Genomic DNA, 21,579 nt, shown 5'->3' with positions numbered 1-21,579 from the left:
TTAGACGAGAACTGGGAAAACTATTTGGACTAGAGTTCCCAGACACAACCCCATCCCACTCCACATGGCCACCTGCCATGCAGGGTGGGAGATCTGGGGAATTCTGATGCTTTCATCCTTTGAGACTGATAGGTTGTGGTGCTTGGAATGTTGTCTTCCTGCCTTTATTACAACCCCCAGAAACCCCCAGCCAGCATGTTCAAGCAAACCTATATCATGGTCTCTGCAGTGCACTTGGACAAGCAACAGTTTAGCCTGCTTCAATCCTCTTCTATGGCCTTGAGGGAGCAATTTGCTAAACCTGTTGCCCTTAGAGAATTTCAGCACAACAGCAGACCATTCCCTGTTCTCACATTCAATCATCTGTTCACAGGTGTTGCTGAAATTCAATGGAGGACTCCACCCGCGTGGGCTACTGCATTGTGGCCAGCAGCTTTGTAGCCTTCCAGTTCTCCTTTTCTGCTGTCAGCCCCCAGCTCTCCTTGTCGCTGAGCCCCAGATACTCCACCCTTTCTTCAGTGAAGCAGAGTGAATGGAACTCCAGGTACAAGACTCTGGGGGTAGTGGAGGAGATGGGGTGGAAAAAGACGTGTAGTTCCTTCTTGTGATCTTATCTGGCTCAAGTCTTAACAACATGTTAGAGGAGCAAAAACAGACATTGGTCCATGTTTGGGCAAGAAGAAAGAAAAGCCTTGAGGCCTTCTTGGTTTTACAAGAAATAATTGTGTATGTGTGTGTAAAGGCAAAGAGACTGCACCTCTGTGAACACAAATGGGTTAATCCTGGGTTAACCCTTAACTCATCTTCCTCCTGTTCCTCCTTCCTAGGTGCGTGTCCACTCTCCATGCCATAATAGTTGGTCTCTTCTGCCTCTACATCCTTTGGTATGATGACGCCATAAATGCCAATCCCATCTGGTAAGAAGGAATGGAGCACCAGGCTTGCACTCTCATTCCCCCCTCCCTCCCTCTCACACCCACACGTATAAACTCTGCCACCCTCTCATAACACACTTCACCACCCAGGCTGCAGGCTTTGTTTCCTTGGCTTGCTTCCCCTCAAGCGAGAAAGAGAGGAGGTGCCTGTGAGCTTGATTGGTCCCATTGTGTAGGGAAATCATGAAGGGATGTTTTGTGCTGGGAAAGAATGGGCTCTTGTTTCCCTTTGGGTTTAGGATTGAACCAGATGGGGTGGCGTTAGCTGCAGGCAGGAGCCTGTGATCCAGGGCTGGCACCGTGCCTTAAGAGGTGCTTATGCTGTCAATGCACCATGGCCATGCCTGCTGTCCTTTAGCCTCTCATTGCTCCCAGATGGGGCTGGCTGAGGTGGGCCCCTGAAGTTCTGTAGGCACTGAGCAATCCCTTTCACATCCCACCCTCTCGTCTATCTACATTACATCCTGCCATTTCTACTCTTTTCTCACCAGCATGTATTTGGTTCTATCCAGCCTCCTGGGCTGTCTCACAGTCCATCTCTGCTGCACTTGGCAATCAAGGAATTTTAGGCCTGTTACAGACAGCCAAAATAAAGCTGCTTCGAGTCACAGTGGAGGTATGGTGTTTCAATGATGCATGCGTCCTAAGAGTCCAGAAGTCGCACCAAAGCCATGCTCCAGCCCTAAGGACTGGAGCGTGGCTTTGGTATGGCTTCTGGACTATTAGGACGCATGCATCATTGAAACACCATACCTCCACTGTGACTCGAAGCAGCTTTATTTTGGCTGTCTGTAACAGGCCTTAATCTGTGATTTTAAATGGCTCTCTTATCACATTTATTTCATGCAGTTTTGTTCCTTGGTCTTCTATGACACGTCTTTTGTACTTTGTCCTTCCAGAACTAGAGTTTGAGGTTATAATCATTTTCTTTTTATAAAGATAAACATGTCCATTTTCATCTAGAACTTGGAAAAGTTAATTTTTGGATTATGAATCCCACAATCCCCCAGCAAGCATGGCCTCTGACTGTGCTGAATGAAGGATTCTGGGTGTAACTTTTCAGAGCTCTAGGTGCTCTGTGTACATATTTCCCAAAACCCTCTGATTTGAGAAAAAGCAAGTGCAACTGATTATGACATTGCCACATTTAGTTTCCAGTAACACAAAGCTAGTAGACAGAACTAACAGGGTGCCATCAGGGATCTGCAGATGCTAGGTGCCCACTGTGGTACTCCAATTGGGGACAGTGGCAACTCCTTGAGCCTCCTGGTGCTCTTTCTCTTTGGTGGTGCTGTCTTACTTACTTTCCCTCTCAGAGCCAGCAACCAAGTGATGAGAGATCAGGTGGTACAAATTGGCTCAGAAGCTTGAGTGATGAAAATGGGCAGTGACAACAGTAGCAAGGACAGGTTCATGGGCCTACTCATGAAGGTGGACTTCTGACAAATAATAACATTGGAACTTAGAAGAAAAGAAAGAGAAAATCTCCTGGTCTGAAAAGGGGATTGCTGTGATGGCAATCTCAAGAGAGCCTGTCTAGATTAGTTTTAAATGGTAAATTAATTACCCATAGTTGATTGATCAGTGGACAGGGAAGATGAAGATCAATTACTTTTTTAAAAATAAAAATGGATTTAAAAACAAGTATTGGATCTATTTGTTTACTTATTTATTCTTAAATTCAGTTATCAAATGTTCTAGAAACCTGCAAGTTTTGTCCTGCAAGTGATTAGTTGGCATCAGAGAAGCAAATACACAGTTCAAAGTCAAGTAGAAGTCTAGGTCGAGAGGACTGAACAGAGACCAGGCCAAGGGTGCAAGTTAGAAGAAGCAAGTGTGTAGTCAAGATCAGGAGAGGGGTGAAGAGGGCAGGGCACCATCTTCTTCTTTGAGAAGTTTCTTAGACTGAGAAACCAAGCATGAGGCTAAAGCTGTATTAGACCACCAAATACCCTATAGACTTTCCAGATCATATGGTCCTCTTGGGATGATCCGTGGAACATTCCTATGGCTTTTTATCTAGGTGACTTGTGGTTGTTGTTGTTGTTGTTAACTGCCCTTGAGTCGATCTCAACTCATGATGACCCAATGGATGAGACATCTCCAAGACCCTCTGCCCTCCACTGCTCTACTTAATTCCTGCAACCCCATAAAACCCATGACCTCCTTAATAGAGTCCATCCATCTGGCATGTGGCCTTCCTCTCTTCCTACTTCCCTCCACCTTTCCCAGCATTATTGTCATTTACAATGAGTCCTTCCTTCTCATGATGTGTCTGAAGTACGACAGCCTCAGTTTGGTCATCTTGGCTTCCAGGAAGGTTTCTGGCTTAATCTTCTCAATGACACATTTGTTTGTCCTTTTGGCTATCCATGGGATCCTCCGCACTCTTTTTCAGCACCACATCTCAAATGAATGGATTTTCTTCCAATCATCTTTCCTAACTGTCCAGCTCTCACATGCATACATGGTAATAGGAAATACAATAGCTTGTATGATTCTAACTTTTGTGCTCAGATGTGTAGCTTTGCATTTTGGAATCTTTTCTAGTTCTTCTATAGCCACTCTCCCCATTCTTAATCTTCTTCTGATTTCCTGACTGAAGTCCCCATTTCTATCAGTGTTTGATCCCAGGCATAGGAATTCTTTTACTATTTCTATTTCTTCATTGTCTAGGTTGAACTTGTGAAGGTCCTTGGTGGTCATTATTGTTGTTTTCTTTATGTTCAACATTAAGCCTGCCTTTGCACTTTCTTCTTTGATCTTCCTTAGCAGGTGTTCCAGGTCTGGGACTGTACAGGTGACTTGTAGAGAAAAAAATAGTTCAGTAGGTCTTTCGGCTCAAAAGTACTATCATGGTAACTCAGAGACTAAGATTCTTGGGTCCCACTACCCAATTTCTTACCTAGTTCTTACCATCTGATCCTACAGTTGGACACAAGTTGACAACCTTGTCAAAGTGGAATCCTTTATCTTTACCTTTACCATCTGGGCTCATTTCATACTACACCATTACAGTGCTACAATTCCAATTTAACTGCCATTGGTCTGCATCCTGTGGAATACTGGGATTTGTAGTTTTGAGAGGTGCTAGAAGAGCCCTCTGGCTGAGAATTCTAAATGCCCCTTCCTAAACTGCAGACACAGGATTCCATAGGCTGTTACCATGGCAGTTAAAGTGGAATAATGGCACTATAATTGTATAGTGTGAAAGGGCTTCTGGTATCTTCTGCAACCCTAAAAATAATAAAAAGCTGGTTTAAATTCTGAATTTAAAATATATAAGTACTTACATTTAGCATGTCTTAAAACTAAATTATGAAAGCTTATCAGTTACACAGAGTTAAAAGCTGATTTTCTATGTAAATGAAAGAAAATACCTGACTTGTCAAGATACTGTAAATAGCATAGCTATTCATAGAATCACAGAGCTGATGTTTATAATACTGTGGGCTTCCTACTGGGCTGAGAAAGTAGGAACTTTTCACTTGTACATTACACTACGGCAGCTATAATAATTAACATTTACACTCCTTTCTTAGCTTAGAGTGCCTCATAGGCTATATCTGCACTACAGAAATAGTCCAGTTTGACACCACTTTAACTGCCATGGCTCAATGCTATGGAATTTTGGAACTGTAGTTTGTTGTGGCACCAGAGCTCTCTGACAGAGAAGGCTAAATGTCTCACAAAACTACAGTTCCCAGAGTTCCATAGCACTGAGACAGGGTAGATAAAATGGTGTCACCCCGGATTATTTCTGCAGTGCAGATGCAACCCTATACATTCTATGATTACAATCCTTCTGCTTATGTTACTTACAGTAATCTGTGAGGCAGAATGCTATCTATAAGTCACCATCCTGTGGATGACCTTTTCAGGGTCTACTTTTAACAGTCGTCTGCAAGTCAAGAAATTTGAAATGTTACTTTTTTGAATTAGTTCTTTAAGTTTCCCTGAACCAGCATGGACACTGGTCATTTGTTGTTGTTGTTGTTGTTGTTGTTATGTCCTCAAATCATTTCTGTTTTATGGTGACCCTAAGGCAACCCTATCATGGGTTTTTCTTAGCCAGATTTGTTCAGAGAAGGTTTCCCATTTTCTTCTCCTGAGGCTGAGAACATGTGTCACCCAGTGGGTTTCATGGCTGAGCTGGAAACTGAATCCTGGTCTCCAGAGTTGTAGTCCACCACTCAAACCACTACACCATGTTGTCTGGGAAATTCTTGGAAACATAGCCCAAGGCAGTTGGGGAGAATTGTGAACCTTCAAGATGGCTCTCAGGAAAGGTTTTATAAAGCCTGAAAGCACCATGAGGTTTGGGGTCTGTCTTTGTTCTTGGCTGTCACTAAGCAGACCATGAGGGGCTTCTAACCAGGAACTCTGGAACTGAAGCTGGTGGAGCTGGACAATGGAGTCCAGACTCCTAGCTATCCAGAAACATCAAGGACTACCAGTCCCATCTGATCTGTGAGTAAGATTAGGAGAATGTACCAGTCAGTGGCATTAGGATTACTTTTCCTGGTTTGGCTGAATTGATTTGGCTGTGCAACCTATATCTTCCACCTGTGCCTGAAGAACAAGAAGATTCTTTATGAAAAGAAATATCCTCTTACTATAGAATTTCCTTATTTAGAATAAAGCCTTTTTCTTTCATTCTTTTTTTAAAAAGTACTCTGCCTCTCTTGCACTCCTTTTTACATGTCTCAGTTTGGCTCTGTTCTGCCCTACTGTTGGCAAGGGATTTACTAGTGGAATTCCCCAGCAATGTCCCATTGCATTGCTAAAGTGGAAAGAGTTAAGCATCAAGTGGTGGCAGTAAGTTCTTTAGATAAAAGGTGCTCTCAAGGGGTCCCATCAAGCTCAGACAAGAGAGGGAGGGAGACCCAGAGAACCCTCACGCTAGACTTCAAATGGTTTTAGCTCTTTAGTAGTTATGATACACCTCTGAAACAGACTTCCATCAAAAGTTTGTCAGGTGCTTTCTTTTCAGGTCTTCTGAATTCTGGAAATATCTATGTTAACCTGTTGTTGTTTTTATAATTTTTAGACTGCTGCCTTTATTTTTCATTACTGTTTTTATTATTTCATAATGTTTCATTTGCCCTGGTATGTCACCTTGGGGTGGTTCCACCCTTAGAGGGAGTCTAAAAATATTTTTAAATAGATAGGTAGTAGTCTTATATGGCTACAAAGATACATGCAAAAAAGAAACTTGCACCCATGCTTTGCCTATGGCTCTACATATGTTGTTGAGGCACAATTGCCAGCATACTTAAAATGGCTAGTCTGCAGAAATAAAGCAATTTGATATCACTTTAACTGTCATGATTCCATCCTGTGGAATCCTGGAATTTGTAGTTGGGTTAGATATTCAGCCTAGTCTGTCAGAGAGCTGTGGTGCCTCACCAAACTACAAATCCCAAGATTTTGTAGGATAAAGTCTTGGCAGTTAAAGTAGTGTCAAACTGGTTTATTTCTGCAGTGCAGATTCACCTAAGACTGATGGGAGTTGAAATCCAGCAACATTAGAAGGCTCAAAGATTCCACAGTCCTGCTGTAGGCAGAGGCAATTCTGCAGTTTGTGGAAGCGGTTGTGACAAACAGCTTTGGGTTGTGCTCTAAGCTTTTTATTCAGGACCCTCTTATTTCCAAACCAAGCAATGAATATATGAACTTTATATAATGAAATACAGTATATGAAATATATCATATATGAATTTCCAAGTAGGAAATTTAGATATAAATCAGTTATTTAAATTGCTTTGATTGTATCAGTTGCAATCACTAAGAACAAAATTTTAATCAGTGAGGCTTCCAATGAAAGACCCCTGTATCCTTGCTGGCTGGTGATTCTGAGAATTGTAATCCCTAAAATCGAATTCTGTATTATAACACTCTGTGATAGCAGAATCATGAGGAAAAGAAATAGGACGTAATGAGTTGGAGGAGAAGGCAGACCCCCACTGTTTTACCATCCCACTACTGTTTCATCTTTGCAGGGGAGACCCTTGGCTGGTCAAGCTGAACGTAGCTATCACCTGTGGCTATCTACTCTATGGTAAGTAGCAAGCTTCCCTGTTTCACTGGACAGGCAGGAGTCAAGGCAGCTTCTTAGACTAATGCAAGGCCAGCAGTTAGCTAGAGAAAACTCGTTACCACTGCCATGGGGGGGGGGTCAGTGAAAAATCTGGTCTCTCTGAAACATTTTGATCTCTTTTGTGATTTGACTGTCTCTTCCTTTCCACATCAGCGCCAGATATCACTGGGAATATCTGGTTCATGGCACACATTAAAGTGTACAGGAGGAGCACTGTTGTGCTGAGACATTCCCAAGTGTTTTGCACTCAGAAAAAACAACACAAAGTAAAACTCAGCAGCTGCTCAGGACGTCTAGCTCTCTACTGTTCCCCTGTCATATCTTGGGTCAGCTTGACTGAGGCCTTCTTACTATTTAGAGTAATCATGTAGAAAAATACATGGTTTTTGCTGGAAAAGTGGGATTAAAAAGGACTATATGGGGGCAGGGGAGTGGACCCCCAGATATTGTTTGACTGCAACACCTAGCATTCTTCACTGGCTATGCTGGCTAGGGCTTACTGTATATGTATAAATCTAGAAATTTTAGTCAAAAAATTGACCCAAACAACCTGAGTCGACTTATCTACAGGTCAGTGTAAGTACTGTACTTTAACTCTTATTAAAAAAGGAACCTTCTTCCCCTGGTGAAAGGCAAGAGTATAATCTGTCCTGGAAGCACTGATTCACCTCTACTCATCCATCCATCCATCCAGCTTTTAAGATGAGCACAAACAGTTATGCCTGCTGGAATTTTGTAAGTTTTTTGGACATTGTTTTGATTTGCTTCATCCTTTACATCTTTGTTACATGCCCCTAGGTTTTACCCATGACTTATCCATGGGTCCTATCAAAATGCATAATTTTGGCCCCAAAACCTGCCCTCAACTTATATATGAGGTCAATTTATAGTTGAGTATGTACAGTATTTATTTATTTAAGTTATATCCCATCCTTCTCCCAGCACTGGATTTAAGGCGATGCACAACCTGTTGAAAACACAATACAGGATGCCACATCAATTAGCATTTATAAATAATAAATTCCAGTCATAATGTTGGGATGGATGTGGAGCTAATGGAATTTATATACATATATAGTGGGAATGCCCGTTTGTTCAAGATTTTTGGACAGATGTTAAGGAACAGATAAATATAATAGGGATAGAGATACAATTAAGCAAAAAATAAATAAATAAATAGTTTAACTCTTAATTTTGGGGAATTAGGATTGGATAGCAATCAAGGATATGTAACAAAACAAATTTTAAAAAGTTGCCCATGCAGTGATTGCTTTTGGATGGAAAAAGAAATCTAATTGGAATAAGTATTACTTATTTAACTATATAAAAGAATGTATATTATTTGATTTCCATAGGGAAAGAAGACTTAAATATATTGGGGAAAGCAATAAAGAATCATAGAAGGATAAATGGGAAATTGTGATTAAGAAAGTGGAAGGTAAAATGGGGTATGAAGAAGTTTAAAAAAATGTAATTAATTATATTTTCCATATCCCCGAAAAGGATTGTTTATTTAAATGAAATATATTTGCTCTGAGTGTCTGTAGGAGTGGGGGAAGGGAAAAAAGCATATTATGAATTATGGATCATATAATTTTCTATGTACTGTGTAAATAATAATAAAAAATTTAAAAATGAAAAGAAAAAAGAAAACAATACAACTTAAAAAACCTCTTAATAGTAAAGTTAAAACACAATCAAGCCAAGTTCTATTTAAAAAACACAAGTTAAAAACACAAGTTAAAAGCCGTTTTAAAAGCACTTATAAAACATGCTAAAATTGAAACACAACACTTCCCATTAAAAACTACCTAACATGACATATTAAAAAACAAACACCAAATGCTTCTTTAAATTAAAAGATCTTTACCTGCCAAAGGAAAGGCAGCAGGGAATGGATCAGTCTGACTTCCCAAGTTGCACCACTTGGGAGAAGCCACAAAGAAACTCCTCTCCTGTGTTCTCACCAACCATACCAGTGATGGTGATGGGACCGAGAGAAAGCCCTCCCTGCAGATATTAAAGCTTGGGCTTTAAACAGAGAGATACAGTCTTACAGTCCAACAACATCTAAAAGGCCACCTGATTCCCACCACCTGGACTAAAGAAATATGTTAAAATATAAATCATCATTTTGCTGCCAAAGGACTATGTTTTTCCACATTTACTAGAAATCTCTATTTAATTTACCTATTACTTATTTTAAATATTTTCCCCATAATTTTCATTTAAGAACAATACAATTTTTAAAAATACAAATACAACTTTCAGAGGACTGGGAAAGGAATAAATGTTCAAGAACTGGTGATACAGAACACCTGCCAAAATAAATCACTTTTTACTTGACATTTGAATATCCTCAGGGAGAGGATTGAGTATTTGATTTTCTGAAGCATTTGGCAGGTCCAGGTGGATACGTGTGAGCATCCTTTGAAGAAAGCACCAAATAAGCTGTTGCTTCTTCTGCCAGGGAGCTTCTTGCTACCATCAATATATCACTTTCATTCATCTCAGTTACTCAACTGTGAGATAGAAGTCAGTGATCTAAGCATCAGGGTTGTTGCTCAGTTACCCATAGCACAAAACCAATCATATAGCACAGGTTGGGGAAAATGTTGCTCCAAAGAACTCCCAATGCTTTCGAGAAGATGTGGGGGGACTTTGCACCATGTTTTTGGTACCTGAGACCAATTTAGGTCCAGAAGAGGCCTTTTAAAATCAGGAAGTGAATGCAACTAACTTCCTGTAGTTTGGAAAGGTGTCTCCTGACTTCTCAATGCATGCCTGTCAGACCAGCTGGTCCTGCCAGGGCATCATTTCTTTGCTTTTCAGGATCTGAAGGTGGGATGTGGTATGAATGTTGTGGATATATATGAGATGCTTTTATGGTATGGTGTTCATAGAGAGTGTGTGTGTGGGAAGATCCAAATTGTGACCCAAAGTTGTCTGTCAAGTAGGGCTTTCCTGAAAATCCTCTGGGAGACTTACAAGTACTTTACAGGGGCACAATTGCCACTTAACTCTTGATTCGATTCCTGAACCGGGTTCAGCAAACAGAGTGGTTCCCACTATGTTTGTGCCAGTTTCAAGAATCAGTGCAGGAAGTGACAGCCGCAGCTTTCCCACCATGCCTCCCTCTGTCCTCCTGGCCATACCGGTAGGCCGGGGGTGGAGGAGTGGTCGGGGCGGAAGGAGAGAGCCAGGATGGAGGACTGAGGACAGAGTAGGCATAGATGTATGGCTGGCAGGCTGGGGAAGCTGCTGCCAGTGGGAACCAGGGCAGATTCGAATCTAATTTGAATCCATCTGGTTCCCACTTGCACTGAATCGCTTTATTTCCAAATAAATTGATTCAGCCCAAAAAACACCCCATTTTACCAGCATCTTTTTGATGCAGGTTAGATGGGTAAAAACCATGCCCCCCCCCTTCCCCCTTTCCAAATCATTTCAGCGATACAAATTAAGTGGGAACCATGGTGGTTTAAACCAAATCATTTGGAATCACTATCCTGTTTAAACCATAGTGGGAAGAAGGCCAGGACCTGGTTCAAATGCATAGGAGCCACCATCCTTTTTTAATGTCTTGGGAAGCTCTTTGAGAGGTCTGTATTTCTAATGCTTTGAACCCTGTTTCTAACAGCTTCTATCACAAGCTGTGAATTTGTTAGCTATCTGTCTAGAGTGATTCCTCCTAGGCATTTACAGTAAAGAATTCTTGCTTTCCTTGGCTTTTCTTTTCATTCAGTCTCTGCTGGGGTGGGGGCAATTGTCATCCAGCTGTCATTCCCAGTAACCATTTATAATAGCTACTTCTCCCTCATCATGCAGCTTGCTTCAGCTGAGTAAGCTAAAATTTGTTTCACAAAGCTGATGACCATGGCTTGCCACCAAAGGGGAACTGGTCTTTTTTTGTTGCTTGTTTTTCCTTAGTGCTTCCTCTTCCTTTTCTTTTTTCTTTGTCTGCTTGTAATCTCCTGTTCTATTTACTCCATGAACTAATTTAGTAATGCAGTGGACCCTTGGTATCTGCTGAGGTTTGGTTCCAGGATCCCCTGGGGATACCAAAATTCATGGATGTTCAAGTCCCATTAAACACAGTGAATAGTAAAATGGTGATCATTATATAAGATGGCAAAATCGTTTGCTTTTTGGAATTTATATATTCTTTGAATATTTTCAAGCAGTGGATGCTTGAATCCATGGATAAAAAAAATGTGGATATGGAGGGCTGACTGTATCTGCAGTCCCAGTGGCAAAATTTCTTCTCTCTATCTTCCCTTATATTATCTTGTCTTATCTCTCATTATAAGAGCCACTCAAAGCATTTCACTTCTTTTTGTCTACTAAACCAAGGGCAAAGCTTCTGGCAAAGTGTAGGCCACAGTGAAACAGGAAAGAAATGTTGAAGGAATTGCTCTTGGAAGGGTTGGGAGCTCCAAGAATCCCATAACTCTCATGGCCACTGATGATGTAGCCTTGGCTTTATCTTTATGCTAGGAAAACCTTCACATGCTAACTGTCTACAGTTAAGGGCAGTGGCGTCAATAGCAGAGTGCAGAGGATACGGCCAACACCAGGTGAGACCCCAGAAGAGGGGTGACACCCTGTTAGGCCCTCCTCCCACTCTGTCTCTCCCAGTTTTGCTGTGAAACCGGATGCCTCCTCATGAGGAGACCTCTGCCAATTGCCCATCTTTCAGCTTCATGAAGAGATCTCCGCCAGTGTAACAAAGGAGAGGGCCAAGCACTCGTCTCCCAGCTTTGCCGCAGTGGCTGAGGCCTCTTCATGAGGAGATCTCCTCCACTGCAATGAAGGAGAGAGCAGAGTGTGTCCTTTTGCCTGCCAGAGCCCATCAGCAGCCCCTATACACACACACTGGGTGACACCAGGGGTGAGGATGCCACCGAGGAATGTAGGGCTGGGGGAAAAAAGGAGGACAGGTCCATGGTAAAAAGGTGTCAACCCTGGTTTGTGTTTCTGCTACCTTCTGCTTGAGCCCTGTTTCCTGCCAATGTATATCTCAGTAAACCTTCCTTGTGTGTGTATGTGTTGTGTTCTGACTTCTAGATCTGTTGCTGCTAGTGCGCTACTGGACAACATTGGGAGATTCCCTTTTCGTTTGCCACCACTTGGCGGCGCTATACGCTTATGGATATGTGTTGGTTAGTTCCAGAGACCTGGGGTGGGATGAGCTTTCTTTTATTCTCCATTCTCTGTGTTTGTTTGTTGATTTTTTTAAAAAAATTTGCTACGCTTCAACAAACTCTGCTTCCCTCTGCTCTTCTTCTGCAATGGTCAATATGACATCAGCTCCCGCACACACCCATCCACAAACACTGGGTCACAGAAAAGCAAAACGAACAAGGACTGCAATATCTACTAGGGAAACAACGAGAAAAAAGCACAGCCACTGGGATTGAAAACTTTTCCAACTCTTCTATTCCCTTTGCCTAATAATCTGGAGAGTAAGAAGTGTAATTTCCATATACAGTGGTACCCCGGGATACGAAAGCACCGCCTTACGAAATTCCCGGGATACGAAAAAATCCCAAAGAGAAAAACTGTTCCGGGTTACGTTTTTTTTTTCGGCTTACGAAAAAATTTTTTGGTGCTTTTCGGCGCTATTTCGCACGAAATCGCGGCTTTTAGCGCTAGCGCCTATGGCATTTTGGCTTGCGAAGGCTTTTCGGGTTACAAACGGCGCCGCGGAACGGATTAAATTCGTAACCCGGGGTACCACTGTATATGAGAATTCTTGATTCACTTCCCATTTCCACAGTTGAGGAGTTTTTGAAGGGCTGAAGGACAGAGGGAGAGAGCAAGCAGAAGAACCCTAAGTATATTTACTCACAAGTAAGTCTCAGTGAGTACCGTATATACTCGATTATAAGTCGACCTCATGTATAAACTGAGGTCAACTTTTGGGGGCAAAAGTATGGATTTTGGTATGCCCTGTGTATAAGTCGGGGGTCATAGTTCCCAAGGCAGCCGGGCTGTGGACAAGCTGCAGGGCGATCACTCCCCCTGCCCAGCCTCTCTGCAGTGAGGCTGAGCGATCGCCCAGCCCAGCGTCTCCAAAGCCAGGCTCTTTCCCAGGGGAAAAAGGCTGGCTTTGGAGAGGCTTGTGGGCGCGCGATCATCCAGCAAAGCCTCTCCAAAGCCAGGCTCCTTCCCGAGGGGGAGGGAGGCTGGATTTGGAGAGGCTTCTGGGTGCGCGATTGCCCAGCAAAGCCTCTCCAAAGCCAGGCTCCTACCTGGGGGAAAAAGGCTGGCTTTGGAGAGGCTTCAGTGTCTCCAAAGCCAGGCTCCTTCCCAGGAGGAAAAGGCTGGCTTTGAAGAGGCTTCTGGGCACGCGATCGCCCAGCAAAGTGTCTCCAAAGCCAGGCTCCTTCCCGGAGGAAAAAGCCTGGCTCCCGAGAGGCTTCTGGGCGTGCGATCGCCCAGCAAAGCCTCTCCAAAGCCAGGCTCCTTCCCGGGGGAAAAAGCCTGGCTCCCGAGAGGCTTCTGGGCATGCAATCGCCCTTCATAGCCTCTCCCCAGCTGGGCTGGGGAGAAGGTCAGGTCATTTACCCATGGACCCATGTATAAGTCAATCCATGTTTTTTGGGTCAATCTTTTGACCTAAATTTCTCGACTTATACACGAGTATATACGGTAAGTCTCAGTGAGCTCAGAGAGGGTTTTTTGGTCAGTAATTATATTTAAGAGTGCTGCATGACAGTAATTAGATACTGTAAAGAGATTATATTCTTTAAATGAGCCATTAATTGATATGCTGGTTCTGGGGAGTTGGCGAAGTTGATGGCATTGCCCCCAAATAAGAATTCTGCCCCCCATGAAATTCTCCTTCAGTCCCCATATTTCTGTCAGTAACTTTGAAATTTCAGTTGATGATTTCGATGTGCATTTTAGACATTGAAAGAAAAGGGACAGACAAACTGACCAAGGGAATGCAAACATAATAAATAGAAGAGTTCTGGGTACAAACAATTATCAGTATTTTCCTCTCCACTAAACGTTTGGGGACTGAAAATGAGGAGGCAGAATTCTTATTTGGGGAACCAATGTCCTCATTTTTGCCACAGCTACATCACTGGCTGGCTGTCTCCTACAACTGGTGCCCCAAGACAGATCACAGCCTGATTGAAAAACAGATGCCACTAAAAACACAGTTTTTCCCTACAGATCCATAGTCTGTAGCAGGTTTGAGGAATTTCTGGCATCCAGTTGTTTTGAACTTCAGTTCCCAGAAGCCCAGCAAGCATAGCCATAGAGAAGGCGCTATGGGAACTGTGGTCTAAAATGTGTGTTAATTAAAATGTTCTCTGCCCCTAGTCTAGAGAAGAACCAGACACACTAAGATTGATGAGGGAGAATCAGAAGCACAGTGTGAAATAGACAAGATGTCTCATGTTAAAGGATCAACTTCTTTAGGAAAAGTTGTAAAAATTCTTCTGGGTTTATTTCCTTGAAGCATAGTGGTTTGAGAGTTGGACTATGACTCTGGAGATCAGGATTTGATTCTCCACTTGGCCACTGGTTGACCTTGGGTGAGTCACACATTCTCAGCCCAGAAAACCCATGATAAGTTCACTTGAGGGTCACCATAAGTCGGAAATGACTTGAAGGCATACAACAACTACAAACCAACAAACATTACACAATCTGTGAAATGACAGAGATCTTCTGTTTTTCCTCCCAGAACTATGGAGTTAACAATCCTAGTTCTCTAATAGTAATAGCAAAAAATTGGAAAGAAAATAAAGCTCCAGAAATTGGTGAATGGTTAATTGAAACCCTGGAAGTTATAGAAATGGACAACTTGACAAAATTGATGAGAGAAGAAGAAATAAAAGAATATGATTTAGGATGGGAACCCTTTATTAAATATTGTAATAAAAGACCTCTACCAGCTGTTAATGGATGGTTCTAACACAAAGGGGGGGGGGGGAAGAAAGTTAAAAGATGGTGATATATACATCATTGGAATGTGGTTTAATAGAAGGAGAGATAGGTAGAGAAAACACTAAAGATTATTACACAATCTTTGAAAGAATAAAGTAGCATAAAAGATAATGACACAAGAGAAAGGGAAAAGTAGAAAGAGAGGAAGAAACAAGAAGAGCTGGTTTAATGTTTAGGTATTAGAAAATATGATAACGGAGAAGTGGAATAGGAAAGGGGGGTGGAGAAACACAGGCCTATTTTTGAATGTACGTGTATTTTACAATCTATTGTACAATTTTAACTTTACAATATAAAAAAGAAATAATTAAAAAAATAAAAGTGGAATCTACTCATGATTTTAGGTTGTAAGTGGGCAGAGAATGTTGTCCCTGAAATGTTGACTTAAAAATCCTAGAGCAGACCTGTTGAATCCATTGGATTTCCCTACCTGTTGACTCAGCAGTTAATTCAGCAGGCAGACACTAGCTAACCAAGAAGATTCAGGTCTTTGTGTTCTGCTCAACAGTGGATTCATTTAGTGGCCCTAGGATAGTTGCACTCCTGAGACATGACCATCTAGCTTCTTTAAAGACTTCAAAGAATGAGAGTCTACCACCCTCCAAGGCAGTGTATTGCACTGTCAGACAGCTCTGAACAGTTAGACACCACAGTCTCCTTGGCCTATAAATACGATTTGACCAAGTCCAGTACAAGTAACACTGGCACTGCTGTAAGGTTTGAAAGACAAAGTAGACTTGTAAGGCCATAGCTGAAAAAGCCGGCGTGGTGTAATGATTTGAGTGCTGAGCTATGCCTTTGGAGATCAGGGTTTGAATCCCTACTTGGTCATTAGTTGGGCAAGTCACTCTCTCTCAGCCTCAGAGGCAGGCAAAGGCAAACCTCCTCAGAACAGATCTTGCCAAGAAAATCCCATGATAGGTTTGCCTTAGGGTCGCCATAGGTTAGAACAACTTGAAGGCATCACAGACCAACAAAAACCACAGCCTAGAGCTTGGAAATACTACTTTTCATACGACAACTTTTTTTTTTTTTTTTGGAATACACATTACGTTTCCGACCATACTTGTTGGAGGATTTTGGGAATTTAAGTCCTATACTAATATGGAAACAAGTAATAGGAATTCAGCAGAGTTTATTCCCGAGTTAAATGTATATATATATTGGGGCTGTGAAAAAATTCTATGCTGTTACATTTAGAGGCAGATCTCACTAAATCAGGCTGAATAAAGCACTGGTCCACAAGTTTTCGGACTGCAAGTTCTAGCATCCCCCCCCCCCCCCCCCCCGTTACTGTACTGGTCAAGACTGATTGGAGTTGTAGTCTGAAATTTGGAAGGCCACCTGCTTCCCACCTCTGTAATAAATTGAGGGGAACCTACTTATGAATAAGCACAGCTTGACACATCAGTTTGAAGGGCAGTACTGAACACCATTTCTCGACATCATCTTATCCTCAGTGTCTCCTTGCAGCTAAGGGTTTCCCCACTCCATCCGGCTCCTGATTTCCTTATCCTTTCTGGCTCTGTTTCTTTTTTTCAGGCATTAACTCACTGCATCACTTGCGGTCACTCTCCTGTGCACAGACACACCTCACCTGCTCCCTCATGATAGTTGGCATCAGTCAGAGCAAGAATCCCACACCCCAGGCAAAAGAACTGTCTTCCGGCCTGGAAATATATCTGGAACTTGTTTGCAGAACTTGGAAAAGTTTCTTTTTGGAGTACAGCTCTTAGAAGCCTCTAGTCAGCTTGGGCACTGACTATGCCAACTGAGGGATTCTGAGAGTTGTAGTCCAAAATAAACAAACAAACAAAAACCCACACCTTTTCCTAGCAGGGCTCATCTGGATGCAGTTTCATTCCAATGGGGCTAAAACTCTTCATGCCTTGCATCATAGTAGGGCTGTTGGAGAGAAAGAGAGGGGCACAAATAATTCATTGGTAAGACAAAACAAGTAAAAATAGGAATCAGTTGGGCCAGATTCTGTTTGTGTAATATTCAGGCATTTGAATATGCCTGTGTGCAGACTTTTGTCCCAGTTTTGGACAGAAAAGAGTGTTTTGCTATGTACGTTTACAATTTTTTTTAAGATAGATGTGCTAGTCTGTATGAGGCGAAAAAAGTCCAGTATTGCTTTATTAGAACTAGTTAAGAAGCCAGAGAAGATTGCAAGCTTTCAGATTCTCCAGAACTCTTCCTAAAGCTGAATGGCACAACATGGTAGGGGAGCAGAGGGGAACTACCAGCCTGTAGGCCTAACCCTGCCAGTCAGCAGTCAGGTCCCCCACTTACCTCCTTCATAAAGCCCTACCCCATCCCGGACCCCTGTCCCCAGACTAAGGAAGACAGTGACCCTGCTGCCTCTGACTGGAGATGGAGAGGATTCTTTGTCCCTCTGTCTGCTGGTTCTTCCCAGAGTTGGTTGAGTTAGGACTCAAGTCCAGGACTCAGCCAGCTTCAAGACTTGTCACTAGTGAACAGATCACTCCTCCACCCTCCTCCCTCCAAGGAGAAAGATGAAGGGAAGCGATCCTTCTCCTTTTCAGCCAGGGTGTCAAGTAATTGTGAGCAGGAAAACACAAACTACACATAAAGAGGGAAATGGGTTGTGGCTTGAGAAACAGAACTCTTTTCTCCTTTCCTTATGAAATGTTTCATGGATGAAAAGTTCAGCTGATCAATAAAGCAAATATTAGTATTAGGGAAAGCCCTTTGTTGAAGCTCTTGTGGGGGAGAATGAGATAGTTCAGGATGGCCAAAAAGTGTGGGTGGTAGCAGTAGGTCTGGCTGTGTAAGTTCTCTGCTCCTTTGCTGTCTAACAATTCTCTGCTTTGCTTCCTTGTTGCGGGGAGATGGGAAGGTGGGGGCTTTCTGCTCAGTACTTTAGAGGCACGTAAATCTTCTGTCACTGGAAGGAGCAAGACAGCGGTGGTTGGGACTGACCCTTGTCAGTGGGACAGTGAAATATATTCTGGATTTCAGCCTGGGTTTTAAAAGAACTGTCTGAGGTGCTGGAACTGTTTGGAAATGAGCACCTTGAACAACTTCTTTAAAGTTCATACTACCACCCAGAGCACATTCACTTCTCCACTGATGAGGGAGGCCACCAGCCATGACTGAAACAAGACCTGTGTTACTGTCCTGAGTGCAGCAAACCTGGTAACTTAGGGCTTCCTTTTCTGTCTCAATAGAGTCGTGGGGTGCTGCCCTATTTTGCCAACTTCCGTCTTCTGTCAGAGCTCTCCACACCCTTTGTGAACCTACGGTGAGTTGTCTGAGGGGATTTGGCAAGGGATATGGGCTTGTGAGCTTGTCTGAGAACCCACATCAGTTACTTGAGGTGTGGTCCCTTATATCCTGTTTGCAGGCAGGGAAGTGCTGGGGAGTTGGGGAAGAATAAGAAGCCCCCCTGAAAAATAAGAGCCAGCCTTGTCTGAAGTCCTTAGCACATTAATGGTGGGTCTGAACTGGAGAAAGAGCTTTCTGATTGGCTACTGTTTAGTTTTGGGTCAAGCGTTTCATTCAGTAGTAGCTCACAGGGCCCACTTTCCCCAACCCTGATTTAAATAGGCTCTGCCATCTCCACTACCAAATGGTTCTTAATGAGGAATACATAGGACACACTCTTGATTTCATGGCATCTGCCCAGTTCAAACCCAGCTTATGAAGAACTTCTGAAACTCTTCTGAGGCAAAAGTGGGGAACCCACAGTCTATCCTATTTTGTTGCTCCTAACATCTCCTGACTGCTCCCCAAATTGTCACTGCACCTTGTTTCAGAGAACAACCATGCTTCCAGAAGTGTAACTGTGCTTTAAAACAAGACATGTATACCAAACATGCCTTGGGCTTAGATATATGCAGCTCTCTAGTTACAGCTGCTGCTGCATTGCCTACATGAGGGGGTACAGCAGCCCCTTGTGGGTTCCAGAAATTGCCCCTAGATTGGTAGAATTACCCTGTTGCGCTTATCAACAGAAATCATAGATGATTTCATGTTGCTATGTGGGCCCTGATAACCTACTTGGGATCTATAAGTCAGTGTGGGTGACTTCTTTCCCATTTTCCCTTAGGGCACGGTTTTCTTGGGCCACCACCACCCCATATACAGGGAAGAACTATATATATTTGACTCTACTATTTTTCCTGCCCCAGATGGTTCCTAGATACAGCTGGCTGTCCCCGCTCCTCCTGGCTTGTCATGGCCAATGGCCTGGCCATGATGGTGGTATTCTTCATGGTGCGCATTGCCGTCATCCCCACCTATTACGCACAGGTGTACTTCTGGTATGGAACTCCTGAGTACGAGCGCCTGGGCTTGGGTGTACAGCTGGCCTGGATTGGGCCCAGCGTTGCGTTGGAAGTGCTCAATGTGGTTTGGATGTATCGCATTATCCGTGGCTTCTACCGAGCCTTCTGTCGGGCCAAGGCACACAAGGCATCATGAGGACAGACAGGAACATAAGAGCTTGAATATACCCTTCTAATTGCCTTAGAGGCCAGTATCCATAGGAACTACTACTGACTATTCCTTTGGGCCTGAAAATCCCAGAAGCACACAGCTGGAGCCTTTGATTTTTATTACATCCAAGTCTTTGCCATCCTGACCAGAATCAGCAGCTGAGTACGAGAGAATAACCATCCATCCAAGTTTTGGAGATGAACATTCAGTGGTATATGACATGGTTGGAGATGCATAGCTTCAAAGCATGTATGGCCCAGCAACATAGGACTTCCCTTTGGCACATACTGGGAGATACAGCTATATCAGTGGTCACCTGGTCGTTGTGACTGATCTGTTGCAGGGCAGCTAGAATGAGACTTGAAATGGCTAAATAGGTGAAACTCCTGGCTTGTGTTTCATGTGACTGGAACTCAACCAGTTTCAGCTGTAAATCCATCAACTGGAACAATGGTCCTTGTTGCCTCCTGGGTAAAAGGCCTTCTAGCTCTTTAAAAGGACTATTTTGGAAGAAAAGTAAGAAATCAGGGTGGCCATTTTGACAAATTGTCCAAGGACAAACGGAGTATGTTTAAAAGACAAGGATGGAAAAAAGGTGGATGAACAGAGGAGGATGCAGCTCAATGATGCATTCAATTTCCAGAGCCATCAAAGCCTTCGATCAGCATGTTAGATCAGGAAGTAAACACTGCTGCATGTTTAAGGAACGGTGTGAGGTGATTGGTAGATGTATCCAAGGGGCTCAGCACCTTTCACAATAGCGGCATGGGTATTGAATGTGATTCTGGGAACTGAGTGGTTCTCATTCCAGCAACATTTCTCTCTAAAGGAAAACCATCATTTTTGCAGCACTCAGCATTTTGTTGTTCAGATGCAATTTCCTTGAACCTTAATGTCATGGGCTTCCCTATTCCTTTGTCATTTACTTAACTTGTCTTAATACATTGTTTAATTTATTTATTTTTTTAAAACCATTTTAAAGAGATGGAGTACTTGCCCATTTTCATTCTGGGAATGCTCATGCATATCTCCCCTCCTTTTAAAATATAGTCCATTGAATCTTGTATCTCCACGTCTCCAGCAATCCTATACAAGGAACAGAAATACGTCCAGCTGTTTCCTCCTGCAGCAAAGCTACTCCCCTTGGGCCATCTCAGGGGCAGTCTAATCCCTAAAGACAGGTTTGGGTACTTGGGGAAAATCAACCAATCTCTACCATTCATCTTCCCAGAGAAGTATGCTTGTTAGATTTCTCTCTCCACCCTATCCTACCTTGCCTCTTCTTGTTTCTTCATCTGCAGTAGTAGAGAAGTGGATCTCTTTTGTAAAGCCCAGAAACATAATTGAAATTTGCACATTTTTAAAGAAATTGCACATTTTTATTTTTTTTAAATCCCATTTTCTGCTTAATGTGAATTTTTGAATGTGAAATTATGATGAATACATACATTAAGAATCACATTTTGAGTGTGAATCCACATTTCAGTTGTTTCAGATGTGCCAAGGGGGTGAACCCAACTGAACACATGCAAAGGATTGTATTTTTATGCTTGTCATATTCTGAATGTTTTGACTGTCAGAAAAAAATGAAATCCCGCCATATCACTTGGCTATCAAATGCTAAATGCCATGAAATATGTCAACTAGCAAATACTGTCCAATTGAAAATATTGATGTTAAATAGTGGACAAAAATGCCAGCTCTCATTAGAATGCAGTAACCTTAAGGCAGGGCATAATGTTTACCTCCACCTGTTCAAGGCAAGATCTAGTAACTTATTAATAATTCACTGTAAAAGCCAATCTCCTCTTTTCCTGTGTTTGCAGGGTTTGTTGGTTTTACAGAACTGTGAAAAGTTATATAATTTCAGCTAGGATTTTCTCATCTGAAATAAAAGACATAATTAAGAACCGAGGTTACACCACCCCACACTAGCCTTTCTCAACCTTTTTACCCTGGAGGAACCCTTTAAATAATGTACAGGTCTCAGGAAACCTCTACATTAAAAAACAAATGCTCCAGAGACTATGAGATGGAGCCGTGGATGCAAACTACAGAAAAAGAGATTCCACTTCAACATTAGGAAGAACCTCCTCACAGTAAGAGCTGTTCAGT

At 42.6% G+C, this 21,579-nt stretch overlaps 1 protein-coding gene across 1 annotated transcript; it reads left to right on the top strand.

Annotated features, from left to right (window-relative positions):
• Positions 1-377: 377 nt before the first annotated feature.
• LOC149323112 (TLC domain-containing protein 4-like) lies at positions 378-19,795 on the top strand. The gene is made up of 6 exons (XM_089487451.1): positions 378-544; positions 828-917; positions 6,938-6,996; positions 12,103-12,197; positions 18,195-18,268; positions 19,158-19,795. The coding sequence occupies exons 1-6, from the start codon at positions 390-392 to the stop codon at positions 19,447-19,449; spliced, it is 765 nt and encodes a 254-aa protein (XP_089343577.1). The 5' UTR covers positions 378-389; the 3' UTR covers positions 19,450-19,795.
• Positions 19,796-21,579: the final 1,784 nt, after the last annotated feature.

This window comes from Sceloporus occidentalis, unplaced genomic scaffold (genome assembly GCF_023333645.1).
Source record: "Sceloporus occidentalis isolate IW3139 unplaced genomic scaffold, rSceOcc1.0.p SCAF_1, whole genome shotgun sequence".
In the NCBI taxonomy this organism is placed as follows: domain Eukaryota; kingdom Metazoa; phylum Chordata; class Lepidosauria; order Squamata; family Phrynosomatidae; genus Sceloporus; species Sceloporus occidentalis.
Note: the sequence above shows the minus strand (reverse complement) of the source record. Positions and strands in the feature narration are given on the sequence as shown.

Bases quoted from the DNA above. Each gene is read 5' to 3' on its own strand.
- LOC149323112 (XM_089487451.1), top strand. From the start codon at position 390: ATGGAGGACTCCACCCGCGTGGGCTACTGCATTGTGGCCAGCAGCTTT. The intron at 12,198-18,194 runs GTTAGTTCCAGA...CTGTCTCAATAG, and splicing joins ACGCTTATGGATATGTGTTG to AGTCGTGGGGTGCTGCCCTA. The intron at 18,269-19,157 runs GTGAGTTGTCTG...TTCCTGCCCCAG, and splicing joins ACACCCTTTGTGAACCTACG to ATGGTTCCTAGATACAGCTG.